We start from the raw sequence: 22830 nt of genomic DNA on the forward strand, positions 1-22830 counted from the left end.
ATTAAAAAAATTCAAATTATAATAATTTGGAGCATGTATTTTTGTATTTTTCTTGAAATAGGTTTCATGAAAAAAGGTACAAATAATTTTTATTGATTATTGTTTATTAGTAAAAGTGGAGAGAGAGAAAATTAGATGCAATTTGTATTTAATTTTATGAGAATAAGTAGAAAGTGTTATTGGAAAAGAGAAATTTTGGTTTTTCTTTTATAATTTGGGACAACAAAATTGAGTTTTTTTCCCTTATAATTTTTTTTTTGGTTTTCACCACCAGTTTAATCTGGTTCGGGGGTCAGTATAATTTGGGAGGGAGGGAGAATAGTAATTTTTTACATCTTTAATATATTGAATGCACAAATTTTAAAATAATTTTTTTATATTAATATGCTTAATTAATGTTTCGGGACATTGTTTATCATTTTCCTCTAAATGAAATGCTCCTTTTTGACAATATATATTAATGGTTAATATTTTAAATATATCATTATAAAAATAATAATTAGAAAGATAATTTTTTTTTTTGTTGGAAAAAAGGGAAGTCCGCAATCAGAAAGGAAAAAAATTAGAAAAAAAGATACTTTAATGTTAATGAAATCCAAGAGACAATTTACCTTTCTAGATTTATTAAATAATGAATGTATCTGGTCTATATTATATATCATATACATTGATTATTCAGTGAATCTAAAGTGGTGAAGTGTCTCTTATGAAAATGATCGGAAGAAGTATTATTAAAATATACTAAACAAGATACTTGGTTTACCTTCAATGTTTTTTTTAATATTGTTCCGTGAACTTAGCTTAATTGGTAGGGACATCACATTATACATGCAGGGGGCCGAAATTCGAATCCCGGTCATCCCACTTATTAACCTGAAACTTATAGTCAATAGGCTACTTGACCAAATATATATTTTTTTAATATTAACTATAATAAAAAAATATTTTTGATTATTGACAATTACACCACTATTTCTTTCTTTCCTTTATTTTGACTCAATTTATTTTCTTTTTGATATTTGACTCAATCTCCCTTTCCTTTTCTTATTTTTTTTGAACATTTAAATACTAGTACCACCAGTATAATATATGGCTGCTAAATTTCACACGGCAGACAAATAAACACCAAACACTTCAACCTAACGCTAAAAAATTTGAAACTCAAAAATTAAAGCTAAAAGTCGAAAACTGAACTCAGTATGTGACGTGTTGCTCAACCACGGTATAAATAATCCGCTTTATCGCCATTTTCGATTATTATTTTTGACTTTCAACTTTCCTCACAAGGCGGGAACTAAGAACTTCAACTCTTCCTTCATTCATCTTCTAGGGTTTCAATTTCGTCTTCAATTTCATTCTTCACTTCACAATTTTCATCAACGATGAATGTACGCAAGGGTTCAACAGTTTGGGTTCCAGATAAGGATTTAGCTTGGATACCTGCTGAAGTAATCGATTCTGATGATAAATTTGTTCAGATTGTAACTGATTCTGGCAACACGGTGAGTTTCGCTTATTTATTTGTATGGTGTTTGTTGTGAATCGTTGATAATTTGAGTGGCGCGGTGTAGGTTTTTGTTTCGGCGGAGAAATTGTGTCCGAGAGATGCGGATGAAGATGAGCTCGGTGGATTTGAAGATATGACGAGATTGACTTATTTGAATGAACCAGGAGTGTTGTATAATATTCGAAGGAGATATGCGCTTAATGATATTTATGTGAGTTCGTGTTATGTGAGTTCGTGTTAATTCATTTGTAGTCTACATGTTTAATTGAGATTGGTTATGACTTTATTTATGAGTGTAGATTTATATGATTTTCAATGTACTCCCCCGGTCTTAATTATAAGCAAATTTCCACTTTTCAGTTATAGACCAGATACATTAGTTATCCAATGAACCAGAAAAGTGGAAATTTGCTTATTATTAAGGTCAGAAGGAGTAGTTTTTTTGTTTTTTGTTTTTGTTTTGTTAAGTAGCTTAGTGACGAGAAATTTCACCCTTAAGGTGAATATGTGGGTGTTCGGGGTTCAAACACCGGCCTCATGTCCCTATCAACTGAGTTAAGTTCACGGGGACTCAATGTAGCTCTTTATTAATATTTGAAACTGATGTTTTCATGTGGAATTGTTGTTTTTTAGAAGCTTTGGAGTTTGTGAGTTTCCATGTGAATAGTGTGACAGTTGATATATGCTTTATTGGCTGTTTCTGTATAATACTATTTTATTTTATTTTGGTCATTAAAAGTTTAAGTAAGTTGTCCATAACACCTAGTCCAACCGGCAAGACCAATATTGTTAAGCTGAACATTTTCATCTGGTTTGAATCCAGGACCTCGCAGTTGTTTGCGAGTTTCAAGTGGTGTTTGTCGCTTCGTCTACCGACAAAAAAAAAAGTTTAGTTGAGTTGGTCATCGGGGCTCACCGAGTAGGTCTCAAGGCTCAGAGAGTGCTTATAGAGTTTAGGTGAGTTGGATCACAGGGGCTCACTGAGTAGGTCTCACCGTCTCAAGGCTCAGAGAGTGCTTATAGAGTTTAGGTGAGTTGGATCACAGGGGCTCACTGGGTAGGTCTCAAGGCTTAGAGAGCGCTTATAGAGGTAATTATGGATTATCCACCAACAAGGTTCTAATGCTGACATCAGGAGTTCAACCCACAGTTTTGCGGGGGATGAGTCAACTCCTTACCAACTAGACCAACCTACGTTGACTGATTCTATTTTATTACTTTCATTTATGAGGTCTTCTGCTGAAGATTTGGATGGGTGCATATGATTGGGATGCTCATACAGGAAGAACCATTTTCAAATGCATCAATTGAGTATTTGAGTCAAAAAGAAAACATGCATCAATTAATTGAGTCAAAAATATACTCAGTTTTTTTCCATCAAAACTTAATTTCCCTTTTTTTTTTTAGGTAAAAAAAAAACTTTGTTTCCCCTTTTGACTATTTTACTCGATGAACTTCACATGGTTTTAATGTGTGGCTGTTGCTAATATGAATGGTTTTGTTATCAACGCTGACTATCATTTTCTGCGTTTCGCCTGACTTGTCTTTGCTATAGACATATACAGGGAGCATTTTAATAGCCGTTAATCCCTTCACAAAGCTTCCTCATTTGTATGATAGTTATATGATGGAGCAGTATAAGGGAGCTCCGTTGGGTGAGCTTAGCCCACATGTTTTTGCTGTTGCAGATGCGTCTTATAGGTTAGTATGCATTAAATGCTTTTGTGTTCTATTTATTTTTTTTGTTGATATTTTCTGTCTTTCATTTTATATATTGCATACTAGTGAGCCTTTATTGGTTATGATTTAGAGCAATGATGAATGAAGGTAAAAGTCAATCTATCTTGGTAAGCGGTGAAAGTGGCGCCGGCAAAACTGAGACAACAAAATTGATCATGCAATATCTTACTTTTGTTGGTGGCCGTACCGGTGGTGATGATAGAACAGTTGAACAACAAGTTCTTGAAGTAAGATATTCTTGAACCCAAGCAATCGACGGGTGTAGGCATCAATTTAGTGCCAAATTTCAATTTTTTTAGCATCAGTGTGGGATTCTAATTTCATTTTTCCTTGTTTCAGTCAAATCCACTTTTAGAGGCATTTGGCAATGCAAGGACTGTTAGGAATGACAATTCAAGGTAAATTTGGTTCTTGCCTTTGTTTATATGTTTCCTACTCTACTACCTGCCTTTTTTCTTAGATTCCATCTTCTGCAATCTTTGTTCTTCCACCTCATAAAATTTACAAACAAAGTGCATACTTAGTGTTTGGGCTGTCATTTTATCTAGTCCGCCATTTGTATTTATGGAAATTGGAAAGCATAGGACCATTAAGAGTTCCACATTGAATAAGATATGTCATGAAAATGTGTAAGTGGGAGATATCCTTCACGTTACTAGTCAGGTTTGTAGGATTGACTTCGATCAAACTCAAAATTTAAGATGTCAGCATAGCATATCCATGATCCGTTGGGGTCATGCTATAGGACTACTTCGGTCACTCTCCAAATCTCCAATCCTGGATATCAGGGAGGTGTGGGGAGAGTCCCACATTGGATGAGATATGACTTGAAAATGTGTTTATAAATAGGAGACATTCTTCAATTTACAAGCCGGTTTTATAGGATTGAGTTAGCCCAACCCAAACTTTAAGAGGAACTTCATGGAAACATGTTTGAAGACATGTTTAAATTGTGGACATGAATTTTTAGTCAGTATCCCGATTAAAGGAGATTGATCGGAAAGTAATTCTCAAATTGTAATTTAATATGTTTTTCTTTAGATATCTGCATGAAATGTAATCCTTTATTTGTGCCTAGTTTGCAAACAGTGTATAGATGCTTAAATTCTCAAAATGGGAAGAACATTCTTATACTTTATAAGAAACCGATGCCTTTGTAGATTTAGGGAATTCAGGTTCAGAAGCAATAATTATAGCTATGCATCCGATTGTTTTGGGTGATACCATATTTGGTTTACAGTTTTTGTGCAAACTGTTTTTATGGTATAGTAGTGTCAAATACTCTTCTATTGAAGTTATAATTGTTAATAGCCTTTTACTATTTTTTTTGATTGCAGTCGTTTTGGGAAGTTTGTTGAAATTCAGTTTGATAGAAATGGTAGAATATCTGGTGCTGCAATCAGAACTTACTTATTAGAAAGATCACGAGTTGTGCAGATAAAGGATCCCGAAAGAAATTATCACTGCTTCTATCAGTTGTGCGCCTCTGAAAGGGTATTCAATTTATTTGAAAATGCTTTTATTTGATTTGTTATTTTAGAGTTACATTGCAGCATAATGTGATAATTTGCATTGTGCATAATTGCATATGCATGTTACGGTTTTCATAATGTCAAAGTATTAATTGTTACACTTCGCAATTGGAATGCCTCATTTTAGGATGCAGAGGAGTATAAGTTAGGACATCCAAGTCATTTCCACTATTTAAATCAAAGTAAAATCTATGAACTAAACGGTGTAAGCAATGCTGAAGAATACATGAGGACGAGGAGGGCAATGGATATTGTCGGCATCAGTCACGGGGATCAGGTGTAATATTGTTTTTCAGCAGTGTACTCTTGCTTTCTTACATGTTTTAGTCATTCAATGAATAGTGTTTTGTGGGCCCTCTGTTATAATTTCTCTCTCTCTTCCTTCCATCAGGAAGCCATATTTCGTGTCTTAGCTGCAATTTTGCACTTGGGAAATGTTGAATTTTCTCCTGGAAAAGAGCATGACTCATCAGCAATAAAGGATGAAAAATCAAGATTTCATATGCAGATGGCTGCCGATCTTTTCAGGTACGTGATTTATATTATGTTTTGAATCTTATTTTCTTAAAATGACCTATAGTTTATAACCATTTCCCTCATCAGTATTTGTTGAGATATTAAAGAAACATTCACATTAGAGTATAGCACGATATATAAATGCGCAATATATAAACATATGTAAAAATGATAATAAAGAAACATTCACATTAGAGTATAGCAAAAACAAGATCATTAGTACTATCCAAAATAAATTTTGGCTCCATAAAATTGTCTAATATTCACTACTTAACAATTAACACTTATTGTTCCTGTCAAAAAGAAAAGAAAAGAAAAAGAAGTTATCACTAATTGTGTCGGTCTCTTCTCCCCCATTCTCATCATCAAGGAACAATGTAGTTTCCAACTGCGGTTCACTTTCTTTTATTATTCTAAAAAATAAAAAAACTTGGAATCCTGGCTTTTGATAAAAATAATAAAAAATCCTATTTTTTGGAGTTTTCCGTATCCCGTGCCGTATCTGTGTCATTCAGCTTTGTACCCTGTGCTGTATTTGTGCCATTCATCCGTATCCCAAACATATCGGCCATATTTTTTTTAAAGGGGATAGAAAAAGTTCTATATGCAGCAGCAACTAAGAAGTGACATGGATGCATACCAAAGTAAATATTGTTTTTTTGTAAATTATTGACATCACAAAGATGAGCAGTTAGATTAAGTTTAAATAATTGGATTATATCTGTGCAAGAACCCAAACAGCTGACACCAGAATAACTAGCATTAGTCTCTTTGGTACAGTGAAATATTGGGATTATCCCTCAACAGGTTGTGTCTATTATTTTTGTTGTTTCGTAGAAACGATAAAAATACCAAATGAATGGGATTATTGGTTGTTTCTCCTTTTAAATGTAATGGCTAGACATAATTTTATTGAGACTTTTGTCCGTTGCTAAAGTTAATGACTTAATTTTTTATTTCACTAGGTGTGATGTAGACCTACTGCTGGCAACATTGTGTACTCGATCAATACACACTCGAGAAGGAAATATTATCAAGGCCCTTGATTGTAATGCTGCTGTTGCTGGTCGGGATGCTTTGGCAAAAACTGTTTATGCTCGTTTATTTGATTGGTATACATGTGGTCAATGCAAAATCAACAAACATGTAATTTTTTATTATGCATATTTGGCTAACAGCTCCATCTGTTTTTGCTGCTGTAACAGGCTTGTTGATAAGATCAATAGGTCTGTTGGACAAGATATCAATTCCCCGATGCAAATTGGAGTCTTGGATATTTATGGTTTTGAGTGCTTTAAGGATAATAGGTAAGCTGGTTTCAGTTGCTTGTCACTTGAAGTATTTTTTTGTTTTGTAAATACTTCAGTCGATTATGGAGAGTACAAGTAAATTCACTGTGTATTTTACATTATGGAACATTACAATGCATAGGTTTGGCGTTTATTCGTGTGTGTACTTTCACTAGTAGAAAATGCTTAATACTAACTTTTCTTTAGTATCAGCTATGATCTATATATTAATCTTGTTTATATTCTATTCCCATAATTACATTTTGGTTTATTCACTGCGATTGTTAATTCATATTGCTTATTTTTTTTCATTATGATTATTTTGCTCAACAATATTCACTTCCTACAGTTTTGAGCAATTCTGTATCAATTTTGCAAATGAAAAGCTTCAGCAACATTTTAACGAGGTATCCACATGTTATTTTATGTTAATTTGCATTTACCAAATTAATGCCTTCTTGTCTGAACTTGGACATGCTGATGTTTTTTCACCTATCTTTTTTTTGTAACTTTTGCCATGTCATTTATTCCAGCATGTATTCAAGATGGAGCAAGAGGAGTATGGTAAAGAAGAAATTAACTGGAGTTACATTGAATTTGTGGACAACCAAGATGTTCTAGACTTGATCGAAAAGGTTTTTATTATTGTTTTATTTTAAATTTTTTATTGCCTTTTTAGGTGCATGTTTGTAAGTTGTGTATTATTATTGCTATGTAGTACTAGTATTTTCATATATGATTTTGTGGTAAATGCATTATTTGTTGTAAGCGGGAGATATGGGTATGAAATAATGGTGGCCGAGGAACTGTGAACAAGTACATCAGGTTAGAGGTTCTGAAAGTGCAAAGGGATCTTTTTAAATAAGCAATCGACTCTGCTAGTCGGCAATATATCATGACCTGCTTATTCTAGGATTCATACAATCATAATTGTTGAAGTTATGATTTTAGATAATATGAGGAGAGAAATAATAAAAACTTTTAATATTATTGATAACAACTTGATACTCTTAGAATTGGGAGTTGGGCCTAACTCAACCCCACAAAACTGGCTTATTAGGTGAGAGGATAACCGATCTTGGAGAGGCTCTGATACCATATTACAATTGGGAGTTGGGCCTAACTCAATCCTACAAAACTGGCTTGTTAGGTGAGGATTGCCTCTTACTTATAAACCCTTGTCCAGGCAACTCATCCGATGCGGGACTTCTTAACAGATACTGACTTGATCCAAAAGACTAAACACTAATCCCTATTTATCGAAATACAATACTTCTAATCCTAAATAAATAGAGAAATTAGGAAACAAATTGTGACAATAACGAAAGAATATGAAGCTAATCCTAAAAGACACTCTAAGATTAGAAACTGATCCTAGAAGATATACCAAGATATTATCTTATATACTAACAATGATCATGCCAATAAAAAGTGATATAGTTTCATTTGAGTATACATTGCTAAGATATGAATCTTACAAATGTGTAAGTCATTGTTTTCTTTTGATTTCAATTTTTATGTGTAATTTTCAGTTTCTTATTGTCTTATTATTGCTTTCTTTTGCAGAAACCCATTGGTGTCATTGCTCTGTTGGATGAAGCTTGGTAGCGTTTGTGTTCTTTAATATTAATTGGTGTGTATTTGTTGATATCATTGCAAATTTAGCTTTATTCCTGAATCCCTTCTTTTTGCAGCATGTTTCCAAAATCAACACATGAAACATTCTCTACTAAGTTGTTTCAGCATTTCCGGTCTCACCCTAGGTTGGAAAAGGAAAAGTTTTCACAAACAGATTTTATAGTTTCTCATTATGCTGGAAAGGTGAGTATATGTTCCTTTACTTTCTCTTGATTTGGACTAGCAATCTTGTGATATAATTTTGCAAATTTTAAAGAGAACTTCACTGTTTCACGCAGGTCACTTATCATACAGATACCTTTTTGGACAAAAATCGTGACTATGTTGTTGTAGAACATTGTAATTTATTTTCTTCTTCAAATTGCCCTTTTGTGTCTGGTCTTTTCCCTCCACTACCAGAGGAATCTTCAAGATCATCATACAAGTTTTCTTCGGTGGCTACCAGATTTAAGGTGTGAAAACCTACAACCTTTTCATATTGTACTAAATCAGTTTTACTTTGTTGATTATTTGCGATGGGGGTCGTTATTGTCTGTTTGTATTCCCAGCAACAACTGCAATCACTCATGGAGACCCTCAAGTCAACAGAGCCTCATTACATACGATGTGTGAAGCCAAATTCATTGAATCAACCACAAATGTTTGAGAATGCGAGCATCATACACCAATTACGCTGTGGGGTTAGTAGCCTATATAGATCTCTTTAATTAGCTGCAACATGAAACATAATTTGCCAACATGTAATTAGTAAACTTTGTTAATTTGGCTGTTATCTTCTTTGTTACATTACGTGTATGGAAATTTTGTTCACCGAATTATAACACCGATACTTGATGTGGTACAACTTATAACATGATTTTGGTCCTCAATGGCAGTACATTTTATTTTTTCCGCTATTCCTGTTTTTGCCATTTTTTAACTTATGACTTCCAAAATGATTGTGTGGGCTTGATTCAAATTTTCATGCAAATAAGGTAGCCATGATTCACATGTCTGTCTTCTAGTTTACTTTCTAGCAGATTTTCATTTATCGAGCAGTGTTATTTATAATTTATATTTTATTTAGGGCGTCCTTGAAGCTATTCGGATCAGTCTGGCAGGTTATCCCACCCGAAGAACATATTCAGAGTTTGTAGATCGCTATGGATTAATAGGCCCTGAGATTTTGGATGGAAGGTGAGTTATTTTAAGATGGTTTTCAGTGTTACCTGCTAACTGTATCTTACTTTATTACTTGCATTCCAATTATTTTCAATGTTTTTGTTTGGCTAAAGTGTTGAGCTATACCAAGTTGGTTTACATCTGCTTATTTTGATATTATCGTTAAATATTAATATTTGTTACAAACAATCATGGTTACTGGAACAATTTAATCCTTTTATTTTATGGCATAGACTGCATTATCTTCTCATTGACAACTTTTGTATGTAATTCTTATTTGATAAAAATGCATTGTTTGCGTTAACAGTTATTATGATGATAAAGCTGCAACTGAGAAAATTTTACATAAGCTCAAGCTTGATAATTTTCAGGTATGCTCTTTAGGGACCATACATGAAGCTGTTTTACATACAAAACTAGGAATATAAAAGTGTGATTGCATCTTTAATGGCTATATTCGTTTTTTTTTTCCTTGTTCAGTTGGGCAGGACCAAAGTATTTCTCAGGGCTGGCCAAATTGGTGTTTTGGACTCCAAACGTGCTGAGGTTTTGGACAAGGCGGCTAAGTGTATTCAGTGCCAACTGAGGACATTTATTACACGCAGGCATTTCATTTCAGTAAGAGCAGCTGCAGTGTCTCTTCAGGCATGCTGCAGGGGTTAGTTTTCTTAATTTTTATTTTTAATATTATGGCTGTCTATTGGGAGGGGCTAAGTGACATATTGTTCCCTCCATGATGGGATTCAAGGAAGGGTCATACACTCCGACATATAGTGCTCTATAGTATGCAGCCTTACCTAGAGGACGACTGCCTGACTTGAACTAGTTATCCCCCTTCACAAACGAAGATTTCCAGTAATTGAATCATTGCTCCTGGAAAAATAGTTGGCCTACCTATTATATTCCTATTACATGGTCAACTGTCTTGAGGCCTTATGATTAATTTTAATTACAAATTGTGGGGAAGTAGTTCTGAATGTGGTTTGAATTAATATAGCTAAGGTTAAATTGAATTTACTTATTTTCATAACGACAAGATCAGAAACATGTCAATTCATCACTTGTTTCTTGGTCCAAGATAACTTTTGATGGATTTGTGGCAAGTTGATTGGCTGCCTGTTTAGATCTAGTCAACTCATTCAAATTTGTTTCTGTGAGCACTTAAAACATAGTGAATTAGGGATCGCTACTTCAATACTTACATCAGCCTGGTCCTCATAGGTTTTTGTATTTGTAGGATACATTGCCCAGAAGATGTATGCAGCTAAAAGGGAAACAGCAGCAGCTATTGCTGTGCAAAAGTATATACGTATGTGGCTAACAAGGCATGCACACATGAAATTATATTCTTCTGCTATTATCATACAATCGCATGTTCGAGGTTTCATTACTCAACAAAGATTCTTGCATGGAAAAGAACATAGAGCCGCTATATCTGTTCAGGTAATTTTATCAAGAGATTGTTGTTATGTGGTAGAACTTTGAAAAGTCAATATCATGGCCTTTTCTTATTAATCACTTCACTTTAATGAAGTTGATTTTATTTTGTATTTATCATTTTAATCGTGGTTGTCAATGCATTCAGTGATTTGGATTCAATTGTCCTTGCATTGACTTTCAATATCTTTCCATTTATGGCTGGTTACTTGTGGATGATGGGATTTTTTATATTGTTTTATTGATCATATGTAATATTGATATTATAGGCCTGTTGGAGGATGTACAAGGTTAGGTCAGCTTTCCAGCGATATCTTGCTTCAGTTGTGGCAATACAGTGTCTATGGCGGTGTAGACAAGCAAAAAGGGAGTTTCGTAGACTTAAACAAGTGAGTTTTTTCCTCTTCATTGGATGGGAGATCCATTGTAACATAAGTTGTTCTAATTGTCTTTATTTGTCAACTTTTTTTAGGAGGCTAATGAAGCTGGTGCCCTCCGTCTGGCTAAAACTAAACTTGAGAAGCAAATGGAAGAGCTCACATGGCGTTTGCACCTAGAAAAGAAAATAAGGGTATTGCTTCTAGAAGAAATGATATTATGGATGGGTTGCATACTTGTGCATTTTAATACTTCTATATAGAAAGTCTTCCTGCATCAATTGTGTTTTGGGATGCAATCTGTTCTTGCTGCTTCAACATTCTCTTATAAGTTTAGCACTTGCTATGCCAGCATTTCATTAATTTTTACTATGGGGCTCAAATGATTTTAAATGACAAGATGGTGACAGGAGGTTGTTTAGTTTAGTATAATTATTTCATCTTATGAATATATGCAGCATTGCCATATTCTTAAAAATTTAAACTTTCAAGTTATTTGTTTCCTACTTTTGTAAAATTTAAGTGTAAGACCTGTCCATGAGTTAATTAACTGGTGCAGATTCCTTTGCGATGTTGAGTCTGATCTTAAAAAAAATCCATAATTTTAATACAGTTAGATATATAGTACTTTTTATCATGATTTTGCATTGTTGTGCAGGTTTCTAATGAAGAGGTCAAACAAAGAGAGAACTCTACACTTCGAAAAATGTTAGAAGCTCTGAATCTTGAATTAGATGCGGCCAAATTGGCTACAATTAATGAGTGCAACAAGAATGCTGTTCTGCAAAATCAATTGGAATTGTCAGCCAAGGAAAAATCTGCTTTAAAGAGAGAGCTAGTTTCTGTAGATGAATTACGAAAGGAAAATGCTATGCTAAAGGTGCTTCATTAGTTGCTAGAATGTTTTCATCGCTGACAATTTTTTTTATTCTCATCATATTAATACATGAATGTGGAATAATGCACAAGCCCAAATAGTACTCCCTCCAGTCCTTATCATAAGAAAAAGTTTGCTTTTTAGATTCATTGAATGTTTAATGTATCTAGTCTATAATATATCATAGACCAAATACATCAATCATTAAAGGAACCTAAAAAGTAAATTCTTATATATAATAAGGACTAGAGGGAGTATTTACTATTTAGAGACTCTGTTAAGTTACCAATGTTATGAACAATTTATTCTAAAAGTTATCAGAGAATTTTTTTCATCTCCAGGAGCATCATTAGGAGAAAATTATAAGATATTTCGATAATTAAAGAGAAAGTGTGGTTAAACTGTTTTTATAGAAGTTTTAAGTTGTTTCCGTAAGTTACCCGAGAGAGCTATATTGGAATAAGCTAAAAACAACATATATGCTATAAGTTTTTTTCATAAGCTCTTCCAAATGCTTATGCCAATAGAGAAGCCCAAATAAGTTGTTCATAAGCCAATCCAAGCACAGTCTATGTTACTGGCCTGTTTGTTTGTTTTCTCTTCTGAATTTATACATTGTATTGCTTTCCTTGTCTTATATTTTCAGTTTGCACTGGATTCCTTTGAGAAAAAGTACACATCTTTAGAGCATGAATTTATAAATGCTCAAAAAGGCCAAGACGAAACCATTGAGAAACTGAGGGGATTTGAACAGAAATGCTCTCGGCTCGAGCAAAATGTGAAAAGGTGCCTTTTTTGCTCCCTTCCTACAAAAAATGATTGTGTCACTGAATGGTGTTACATGTAACCACATTTTATGCTCTTTGTTGTTTGTGCTTGTTAGGGTTGTATTTTACTGTTTTTCTCATACTTATTTAATGTAGCCTTGAAGAAAAGCTATTGAGTTTGGAGGATGAAAATCACGTGCTTCGTCAGAAAACCTTAAGTGCTCCTCGAAAGAGTAACCGCCCGAGTTTTGCAAAGTCGTTTTCAGAAGTAAGTTGCCTCATTCATGTCCCTGTTGACAAGAATGTGTATTTATAAATTTATTGTAGATCTTTTTTATTTGAAAAAGTATAGATTACTGTAGTTTGCCTTTTCTGTTATTAATTTGTTATCTCTGTGGTTCATGTTCCCATACAAATAAGATCTTTAATAGACATGGCTTCCTTATGTTGACAGTTGCATTGTAGTGACACTTTTAGTTAATTTACTTTTCTTTCTGCTACAGAAATACTCAACTCCAATAGTCTCCCGCACTGAGCGAAAGCCCGTATTCGTAAGCTACTACTTTATCGTTTTCCTCTTATAAAAATAATCGCTAAACACAATTACAATTATTTTACTCTGCTCTAATTTGATGCAGGAGACACCCACACCCACAAAAAGTACTGCTACTTTTACGCTAGGCATGTCAGACTCTCATCGATCTAAGTCGACAGCAGAGAGGCACCAGGTGGATCTTATTTAACTTCTGTCTTAAATTGTATATCTCTAGTTTCAGTACCCTCCCCCTGTGCAGGTTCTGTCTTAAATTGTATATCTCAATATATTTAAAATTTATTGAAGTTTTGAAATGATAGAAATGTAGGGGAACAAAAGCTGTGGAATTTTTTGAATCAAACAACCATTTAGAAACACATTCACATTTGATTGCCTTAGAGGCAAGTGATGTCTTGTGTAAGGGCCAATATAAGGATAATTCTGACAGTAATTATTGGGTATTAAAGTTTTACATGTAATGAAACCCTGGATGTTGAGGAAGCCTTTTGCCACTCATATGGCCTTACAAGTTACATGTGTTTAATGAGCCATCTGGATTCTCCATAATTCAAAAAGTCATTTGCAACCAATAGATTCACGGGAAAGGAACAAGTTCTAAGTTGATTTTTCATCAATGCATCATATTCTGTTTTCATGGAAGCATGCCAATTTGGTACGCAAGGGCCTCTTTTGCGGTTATTGCTTCAGAATGTGTCGGAAGCACAGTTGGCATTAGTCTTGGTTTGACTATCCCTGATTTTAATATAGTTAGTATGGGATGCACATAAGGATGATGATTAACTTGGGATGAAGTAGGGACATGACCCAACTTTGAATGTTTGAAATTTCAGGGGAAACATTGGGAATATTGAAGACATAAGAGGAACTTGCAGAATTTTGAAGAAGTCTGAGAAAAGTAAAAATGAGATTAGGAGAAATACTAATTCTGCATTGAATGATTGAAACTTATAGAATTTCCAATTTTGTAGTTTTTTAGGAAGGGATTCCTTTTTTTTACCCTAAAAAAATTGAATGTGAAAGACAATTTTTGCCATTAGCTTTAGAAACAAGTCTCTTAACCACTGCGATTACAACAAATGCTGAAACAGAATCTAATAAAAGAAAACCAGTGGCATGTGGTTCAGGATTCAGGGGTGTGTTTGAAGAATATATCATTTTTCATTAAATATACTGTGTTCCTGCCATCATTTTAACAAAATAGTTGCCATGGCTGGGCAATGTTATCTATGCTTAAAAATGATAAAAGTCAATTGACTTGTATAAGAACAGGGGAACAAAATCAACAAGTGGTCCAAAGCAAGGATGCGAGTCTTTGTTAACTTCAAAGTGCAATGAACTAATTTTTTTAATAAGAAGCTAGGATTGCTTGCACCCTGTCATTTTTCCATGTAATCATGCACTCTAAGCTGATAGATATCATATGTTTTGCAGGACAATTATGAATTCCTCTCTAGGTGTATCAAAGAGAATTTGGGATTCAAAAATGGTAAACCTATTGCAGCTCGTATCATATACAAATGTCTTCTTCACTGGCATGCTTTTGAATCTGAGCGGACAGCCATTTTTGATAACATTATTGAAGGCATAAATGACGCTCTAAAGGTAAATGACATGGTCTCAATTTTAAACCTCTACTTTGACAATTTTCTTTGGCAAAGTTTATCTTATATAGTTCTGTTTCTGATTTGTATGATGTTTGTGTAATTTTTTGAGATTTATTCATTGGATGTTTCAGGTTAGGGAAGATGACATAGTCTTGCCATATTGGCTGTCCAATACTTCTGCTCTTCTATGCCTCTTACAGAGGAACTTACGTTCAAATGGCTTTTTAGCTACAAATGGTCAACGTTATACTGGATCGTCTGGCTTGACCAGCAGAACTGGCCATGTGAGTTATCTATTTGAACATTTGGATCATCACATATGTATTTGTGAGTATGTGTTTTTATGTTAGTTACTTCCATTATGTAAGCAATATTATGTGGTTGATAATCAACTTAGTCTAAGTTGCATTTAGTTTTGTCTAAAATGAAGGCTGTTGTCAATTGATAAAAATGGCCTAGTAAGATTGGTGAACTGTAAGACACTTGACGGTTAACTTGGAACAAGGGAAGTAAGTCTTGTTTCACATGGAAGAATAACAAGGCAAAGAAAAAGAAACAAAAAAGAACAGAACCACAGTAAAGAGAAAAAAATTGAACAAAAAGTCAGAAACAACAGAGCACAAAGGAAAAGAGAAAGTAGAGAACCTTAGCATCCTGCTGGACTGTGAGAAGAAAAAGGAAAACAGAGCACTTTCCTGGAGTTTATGGATCGAGAATGGGTTAGCAGACAATGCCAAATGCTAACCTAAAAACACCATTTCATGGTTGGAAAGTGTCAAATGGGGTCGTGCAGTAACAGAGAGGTGAAATTGCCATTCAGAAATGAGTAAGAAGCACACATCCTTCTTTAAAACCTGTTTTCCACCCAAACCCCTAAAAAAAGCCCAAACTCAAGTGTGGATTTTTAGATGATTCAGCCGTCAGGGGATGAGCCTTGGTGCAATAGTAAGATTGTTGCCTTGTGACCTCAAACTCGAAGTCACATGTTAAAATCATAAAAACAGCCTCTCTGTAGTGGTATGACTGCATACATCTACCCTAACAATTTGTGTTTGTTTATTATCTATAGAAAACTGTATGAATGCATTTGACGCACTTTTGGGAGCAAGAAAAGTATAATATTGCAATACAAATGGTTAAACTTTGCCTTTGGGGACACGGAAAGCACAATGCAATACCAATAGTTGAATAATACAACTAATCTTGTCTAGTGTTTGGTGATAGATGCACAACACTACTGACCTGGGACGTAGCACCAGAGAAAAAAGTTAGAGTCAAATTAATTCGGACTTAGGCCTAACTCATCCCCAAAAGCTAGTTCAAGAGATGGGGATTGCCTGAGTCTTGTTAGATATACTTTGGTCATATCTCTAGTCGATGTGGGATCTCAACATACCTCCTCATGTGCTCATGGCCAGGATTACACATGAAGCGTGGACAAATGTGTTAGCGGCCAACACTCGGTGGGATTTAGTCTCACATCGGATAGATAGGACTCTTGAGAAGAGTTTATAAAGGTGAGGCAATCCTCACCTTACAAGCCGGTTTTGTAAGGATGAGTTAGGCCTCGATATTCGTGACATGGTATCAGAGCCTATCGGGTCTATCGTTGGGCTTCCGACATCGTTCACGCTTCAGGCCCATTGGGCCGGGCTGAAGCGTGAGGGGGTGTGTTAGCGGCCAACACTCGGTGGGATTTAGTCTCACATCGGATAGATAGGACTCTTGAGAAGAGTTTATAAAGGTGAGGCAATCCTCACCTTACAAGCCGGTTTTGTAAGGATGAGTTAGGCCTCGATATTCGTGACAAAATGCGGGTAGCCCACACTCAGGATTGGATATATGGAGTGTGGACAAATGTGGGCGATTCAATAATAGATCTATATTATGCCTTGATACCATCTTGAGATAGAGAAAACAGGGAAGCAAGTGATAGAATCCTTGTATCTTACTCAACAGAGCTGTATTTTTTTATATGTTTATACACACACACATACTAATCCATGAAATAAATATGAGTATTAATGCTTCCCTATTTACATGATACTATCAATCACAATTACTTATTTATATAATTTCTAACACATAATGGACCCAAGATGGCAAGATACCCAAACAGGAAGATTTAAGGTATGGTATGTTCGCCAATTTTCAATGTTGAAAAAAGTGGAGAACAAAATATCTATTTCTATGTTTTTCTACCCAAAGAAATCAACAGAAAAGTGGAGATAATTTTTAGCATTACACGTTTACAGATCATTTTTGAGGTCTCCTTAAATGTAACTGCCATATTGTTTGGTTTATTGATTTATTTGTGTTTTTCACTGTTGATTGTTTTTAATATACTTTTATATATTTTACACTATTGACATTGGTTTCCCCTCCGTCGTAGTATATCTTCCTCCTAATTGTAGTTCTTGGTGTTACTTTCAGGGACCAAAATCCCCATTGAAGTTTATTGGATATGATGATGGTATGTCTCATGTGGATGCAAGATATCCAGCTATACTTTTCAAGCAACAACTAACTGCATGTGTTGAGAAAATTTTTGGGCTTCTACGTGATAATTTGAAGAAAGAACTTTCACCACTTCTGCAACTATGTATTCAGGTGACATTTTGTACTCTTAGTTGATACTTTGGAGATGTGATTTGTTACTAAATTACCATGTCAATTGCTCAAACATTGTGATTCAGTTTTTTGTTCCATTGTAATCACATGGTTATAACTTATAATGCATAAGGGAAGATCTATCTTGATTCTTGAAGTGAAGTGAATCAGTCTTAGATGGAGTTTGTAAAACATTGTTCTGTTTTTATGCTGGGAGGGAGAGGGATTACTTAAGTCAGACTTAATCCACTATTTCCAAAAGCAGCTTGAATTGCTTTGATTTTTTCTGAATGTGTTTTTCTAATATCAGTGTAGCACCTTCAATAAAACAATTTCTTCCATTGAACATAGTTATATGGTGGATGTTACATGAGCTGAACTTTAGTTTCACAATGAGGTGTGTTGAGAAAGAGGAAACTGAGAAGAACATATAAGAGAATCCACATGATTGAGTTACACACTAGAGAATATTATATATAAATAGAGCCAATAACACAAAGATTTGCAAGTACCCTAATTACATAAATTCAATCCATAAGTACCCTAAAATGTAAATAACTGGCAGTTGGGAAAACTTTTAGATTCTCTTGTAAATATTGTATTATTATTATTATTATTATTATTATTATTATTATTATTATTATTATTATTATTATTATTATTGTTATAGATTTTATTCAGAGTTTTATTTAACCTGTTAGTCAGGCCCGTTAGTTATAGCATAGTCTATTTAAACACTTTAGTAATTGTACTCGACTTCTTTGGAATAATTTCTATACCTTGTTTCGGTAATTTACATATAAAAAATTAAATATTTTATTTGAAGTTTACCTTTGTGTTTTGGTGCATGCATTGTTTGTAATTTATAATATTATACTTGTCTTGTTAGACACCCAAAACAGGAAGAGGGCATGGTGGAAAATCATCTAGATCTCCTGTTGGCCTTTCTCAACAATCATCTGGTAGTCAATGGAGCAACATTGTCAAATTTTTGGAATCACTCATGAGCAAACTTCGTGGAAATCATGTATGTTCCTTAATATTTCATTAGTCTCTTTGCTACTGTGTTGATCAGTTCTTTGTATATTTTTATCCATTTTCATCATGATTTATTGATCTATATATCCATACACAAAGAGATGTGGATTCCCATATCCTAATACAGTGAGTGAAAGGTGAATGGAATGAGATGATGGGAACACATGGTAATGAAATTGTTTGCTTAATTTTTTATATATAAAGAGTGATTACAATGGTTTCTTGTTTGTTCAATCAAAGCTTTGATGGAACAATTTGGATTTTCATGTCTTAAGAATGTATTGTTAGGTAGTAAACTGTGAAATTGTAGTTAGTTAGTAGTAAACAGCGAGTGGTTATGGTGCATAAACTTTTTCCTTATGCACCATGCATAAATAATGAAAATTGCTTAACGCACCCCCCAAATTGCTTAGCGCCCCCCATATACTTAGTGCACCCCCAGATTTTCTCGCGCGCCCCAATTTTTTCTCACGCACCCCCCCCCCCCCCCCAAATTTTCTCGCGCGCCCCCCAAAACCATTTTTGTTGTGGAATGGTTTCACATTAAATGTACTTATAATGCCAAAACCATTTTTACCGTCGAATAGTTTTAGAGGGTTGTAATCCAAAACCATTCTGCTTGTGGAATGATTTTGTGTGTTATTTATGTTGGGGGTGGGGGCGCGCTTAGCAATTTGTGGGGCGCGGAAAACAATTTGGGGGGGGGGCGCTAAGCAATTTGGGGGCGCGCTAAGTAAACTAGGGGGCGATAAGCAATCTGGGGGGTGTGCTAAGCAATTTGGGGCGCATTAAGCAAACTGGGGGGGCGCACTAAGTTTTGGAGAACAAATATACAGTGATAATTTCTCGGTTGTAGATTTATCAGCTTTGTGCTAACCTGTTTCAAATTCAATCATTCACCATTATCTATTTTCCCGCCATCTTTTCTCACCTAAAATTTTACATGTTCAGGTGCCATCCTTCTTCATTCGTAAACTAGTTACGCAAGTTTTTCACTTCATCAATATTACACTCTTCAACAGGTAAAAAACCTTGATTGCATGAATGAGATTTTTGGCTTCAAATCATCAATTTACTTTGTTGTGAAGTTTGAATTCCCTTTGTTTAGTTTTCTATTTTCTGTTTTATTTTAATCTTCTCATCATTTTTGTAGTCTTCTTTTACGTCGTGAATGTTGCACATTCTCCAATGGTGAATATATGAAATCTGGTCTCGCAGAGCTGGAGAAATGGATAGCCAATGCAAAGGAGATGGTAACTGAACTAGCTAACATTTCAAGATTTTTTCATTTTATGGGTTTGACTAAGTACTTGTGAAATGTAGTATGCAGGAACATCTTGGCATGAGTTGAATTATATAAGGCAAGCTGTTGGGTTCTTGGTATAAACACTGCCTTATTTTGGTTGAACATCTAGTAGTATCAAAATAAAATTGCTATCTCCTATTTATGTTTCCCTTTGTTTGAACTATACAGGTAATACATCAGAAGAGGAAAAAATCATTGGAAGAGATTCGACAGGATCTTTGTCCGGTATGATTATTATATTAATGGAATGCAATGTCATATTAGCATGTTTAAACGGATTACTTTCCTGTTTTGTAAGTTTTATCATTTTATGATGATGCTTGTGAGAAATTAAACCTATTTCTCAGAGTCGCGATCACCTGGAATCATGGGCCATGAGTGTTTGATTCTAGTTGTTTAATATAGAACATATATATATGTATGTTAATATGATCGTAACATAGAAAATCAGATAACTGTTTTTTTCTTTCTTATCTTCCTTTTTCAAAACTTTTATTCCTGCTACTCATTGAGATAATACCAATGCCGGATATGGTTTTCAGATTCACTATAGAGATCTTCTTTTTACTACATGTGTTATTTCTCCTATAGTTTATCTTTTTAGTGTATGTTTGATATGTTACTTGCATTTTGTCTAGCACGGGTTTTGATTGTCTCCCAAAAAAAAAATGCTACTTGCATTGTATTTGCAATATTCTTGATATACCATTTGTCTGAGCATATAAGATTGGAAAGAAGATTTAACACTTTTCTTTCAATAGGCATTGACTGTCAGGCAAATCTATCGAATAAGTACTATGTACTGGGATGACAAGTATGGAACGCAGAGTGTGTCCAATGAGGCAAGTTGTGTTTTTAATTGATTCAGGTTTCAGAGTATACTTATGTTAGTAGTTTGTTTGGAGTTCTGAATCATATATGGTGAACAGGTAGTTAGTGTAATGAGGGAAATTGTTAACAAGGACAATCAGAATATGCCCTCTAATTCTTTCCTATTGGATGATGATCTGAGGTACACTGCTTTTTCCCATCCAAGTTCTTTTAACTTCTTGTAGTTATATCAATCAATATGAATAGTTGCCCTTGCTTGCTGTTAACAATATGTATCAATTCTCCTTGCAGCATTCCTTTCTCTGCCGAAGATGTAGATAAGGCAATCCCTCCTATAGATCTGGACGAGATTGATCTCCCAGTATTCGTGTCAGAATATTCTTGTGCCCAGTTTCTTAATTCACATCAAAGTAGATTGGTCGTTGCTGAAGCTTGACCTTTAGATTAATAATTCAACTCTGGATTTGCTGCTATCACTTTGAGCATGCTCATGAATCATGATGCCAAAGGGAGAAGAGTAATGATCTTTGTTGGTTTGTAATTTACCCCTAAATTACCTAGTTTAATTTAATCAGCATATTCCAGTGATCTATGTATAGAAGACAGTGGAAGCTTGACATGCTGCATCTGTTATTAATATAGGAGTAGTTCATCCTCTTTGGTATATTTCTATTGGTTTTTATGTTTGTATTGTAAATAGGTAGTGCAATTGTAATTATACTAGAAATGAAGTTTCATTCATTGATGTAAATACTATTCTTATTGAACTTTCGCTCTTGCGAACTCTAAATTATTGGTATTACCTTCAGCATTGTAGTGTCTCTTGTATGACAGAACTTAGAGCAGGCATTCAATGCTATAATTTCATTAAAAACATTCCCTTTGTACGACGATTACATTTTTTTTGTGGTGAATTTGTTCATTACTCTTTTTGATGATAGAATGTGCATTATACAGGGCCTATTTGACTCTCTTCTAGTTTTGGTAAACAAATTTTTATTCCCTTCAAGTAATTTACAATTGTTTTTTTTTTTAAAAAAAATACTGAAAAACTGACTTGTAAAATTATTTTTTTGGTTTTAAAAACTTAAAATTCACATGTATAAAAAAAAATAGTTTTTCATAATTATTTGATATATGGTGATGGCTTGATGACTGTTACTTTTTTATCAATTCACATGTCATGTCTCTTATTTCTACTCTATGCCAGACTTTGGTTTATTTCTACTCTATAGCCTATAGGTTTGGTAAGTGGAAGTAAATGGCATGTGATTGAATGGATAAATTGTGATGATCATAATAGATTTTTATATTGGTTTCTTATATTGTAAGGTGAAAACATTACTTTTATAAACTCTTTAGGTCTTATCTCCAATATATGTGGGGCTAATTTTTTTTTAATAAATAAATTGTAATTATAATTAAGAATGACGGGCACAACTTATAGAACCTGTTAAAATACACTGCTGGAAATGTGTTTACCATAACCCCAACGTTTTTAAAGGGTTGGATTGAAAAAGTCTCCAATTTAAATTCTTCTACTCAAAATCAAACTTAACTTACCCATAAAGTTCTATTATGATCCATTGTAAATTACTTTGTTGGTGAGATTGATATATGATTCTTCGGATTCGGAGTAACATTTTAAATGATTTTTAAATGTGAGAGACATAATACTAAGAAATGAGTCATTTGATCCTTATCCTTCTATAAAACAACTCACGTCACCTTCTTCCTATGTCCAAAGAGAGTCTTATACGAAGAGTTTAAGCAACTAACTTAATAATAATAAGAAATAAAAGTTGACTAAATTTGTCTATTCGCATATAGAATAGTGAGAGCATCCCTTGTAAATAAGTTTTTGTCATTTCTTATGACTTTGGCTAGTACTCGGTTTGTTGAATGATGATGTACTTGAGGTGTGTGTTTAACTTTATCTGAGAGATATAACAAAAAATTTGTGAACCATACATTTTATGACGTATTCTACCATTTTCGTTTTTCTTATTTTTGACGGAGTATTCTATCATTTTCGTTGTAGTCA

At 34.1% G+C, this 22830-nt stretch overlaps 1 protein-coding gene across 2 annotated transcripts; it reads left to right on the forward strand.

Annotated features, from left to right (window-relative positions):
- The first annotated feature begins 1089 nt into the window (after positions 1-1089).
- LOC123916599 (myosin-15-like) lies at positions 1090-21576 on the forward strand. 2 transcript variants are annotated; one of them, XM_045968100.1, is made up of 39 exons: positions 1090-1222; positions 1331-1502; positions 1572-1718; positions 3063-3208; positions 3318-3474; positions 3587-3645; positions 4585-4741; positions 4907-5056; positions 5171-5307; positions 6261-6407; positions 6501-6602; positions 6934-6991; positions 7118-7219; positions 8151-8188; positions 8279-8405; positions 8501-8674; positions 8771-8902; positions 9289-9398; positions 9691-9754; positions 9864-10041; positions 10621-10826; positions 11090-11209; positions 11293-11391; positions 11856-12077; positions 12721-12860; positions 12998-13109; positions 13345-13392; positions 13480-13569; positions 14829-14999; positions 15133-15285; positions 17435-17611; positions 18501-18638; positions 19601-19671; positions 19803-19902; positions 19973-20029; positions 20124-20180; positions 20717-20797; positions 20885-20967; positions 21078-21576. In XM_045968100.1, exons 2-39 carry the CDS (start codon positions 1383-1385, stop codon positions 21220-21222), a joined length of 4575 nt encoding a protein of 1524 aa, XP_045824056.1. In that variant the 5' UTR covers positions 1090-1222; positions 1331-1382; the 3' UTR covers positions 21223-21576. The 2 variants fall into 2 exon arrangements, with proteins under 2 accessions (XP_045824056.1, XP_045824064.1); XM_045968108.1 differs by lacking the exons at positions 1090-1222; positions 1331-1502 and having other exon boundaries at positions 1580-1718; positions 3335-3474.
- Positions 21577-22830: the final 1254 nt, after the last annotated feature.

The sequence above is a fragment of the Trifolium pratense genome, linkage group LG1 (genome assembly GCF_020283565.1).
Source record: "Trifolium pratense cultivar HEN17-A07 linkage group LG1, ARS_RC_1.1, whole genome shotgun sequence".
Lineage (NCBI taxonomy): Eukaryota > Viridiplantae > Streptophyta > Magnoliopsida > Fabales > Fabaceae > Trifolium > Trifolium pratense.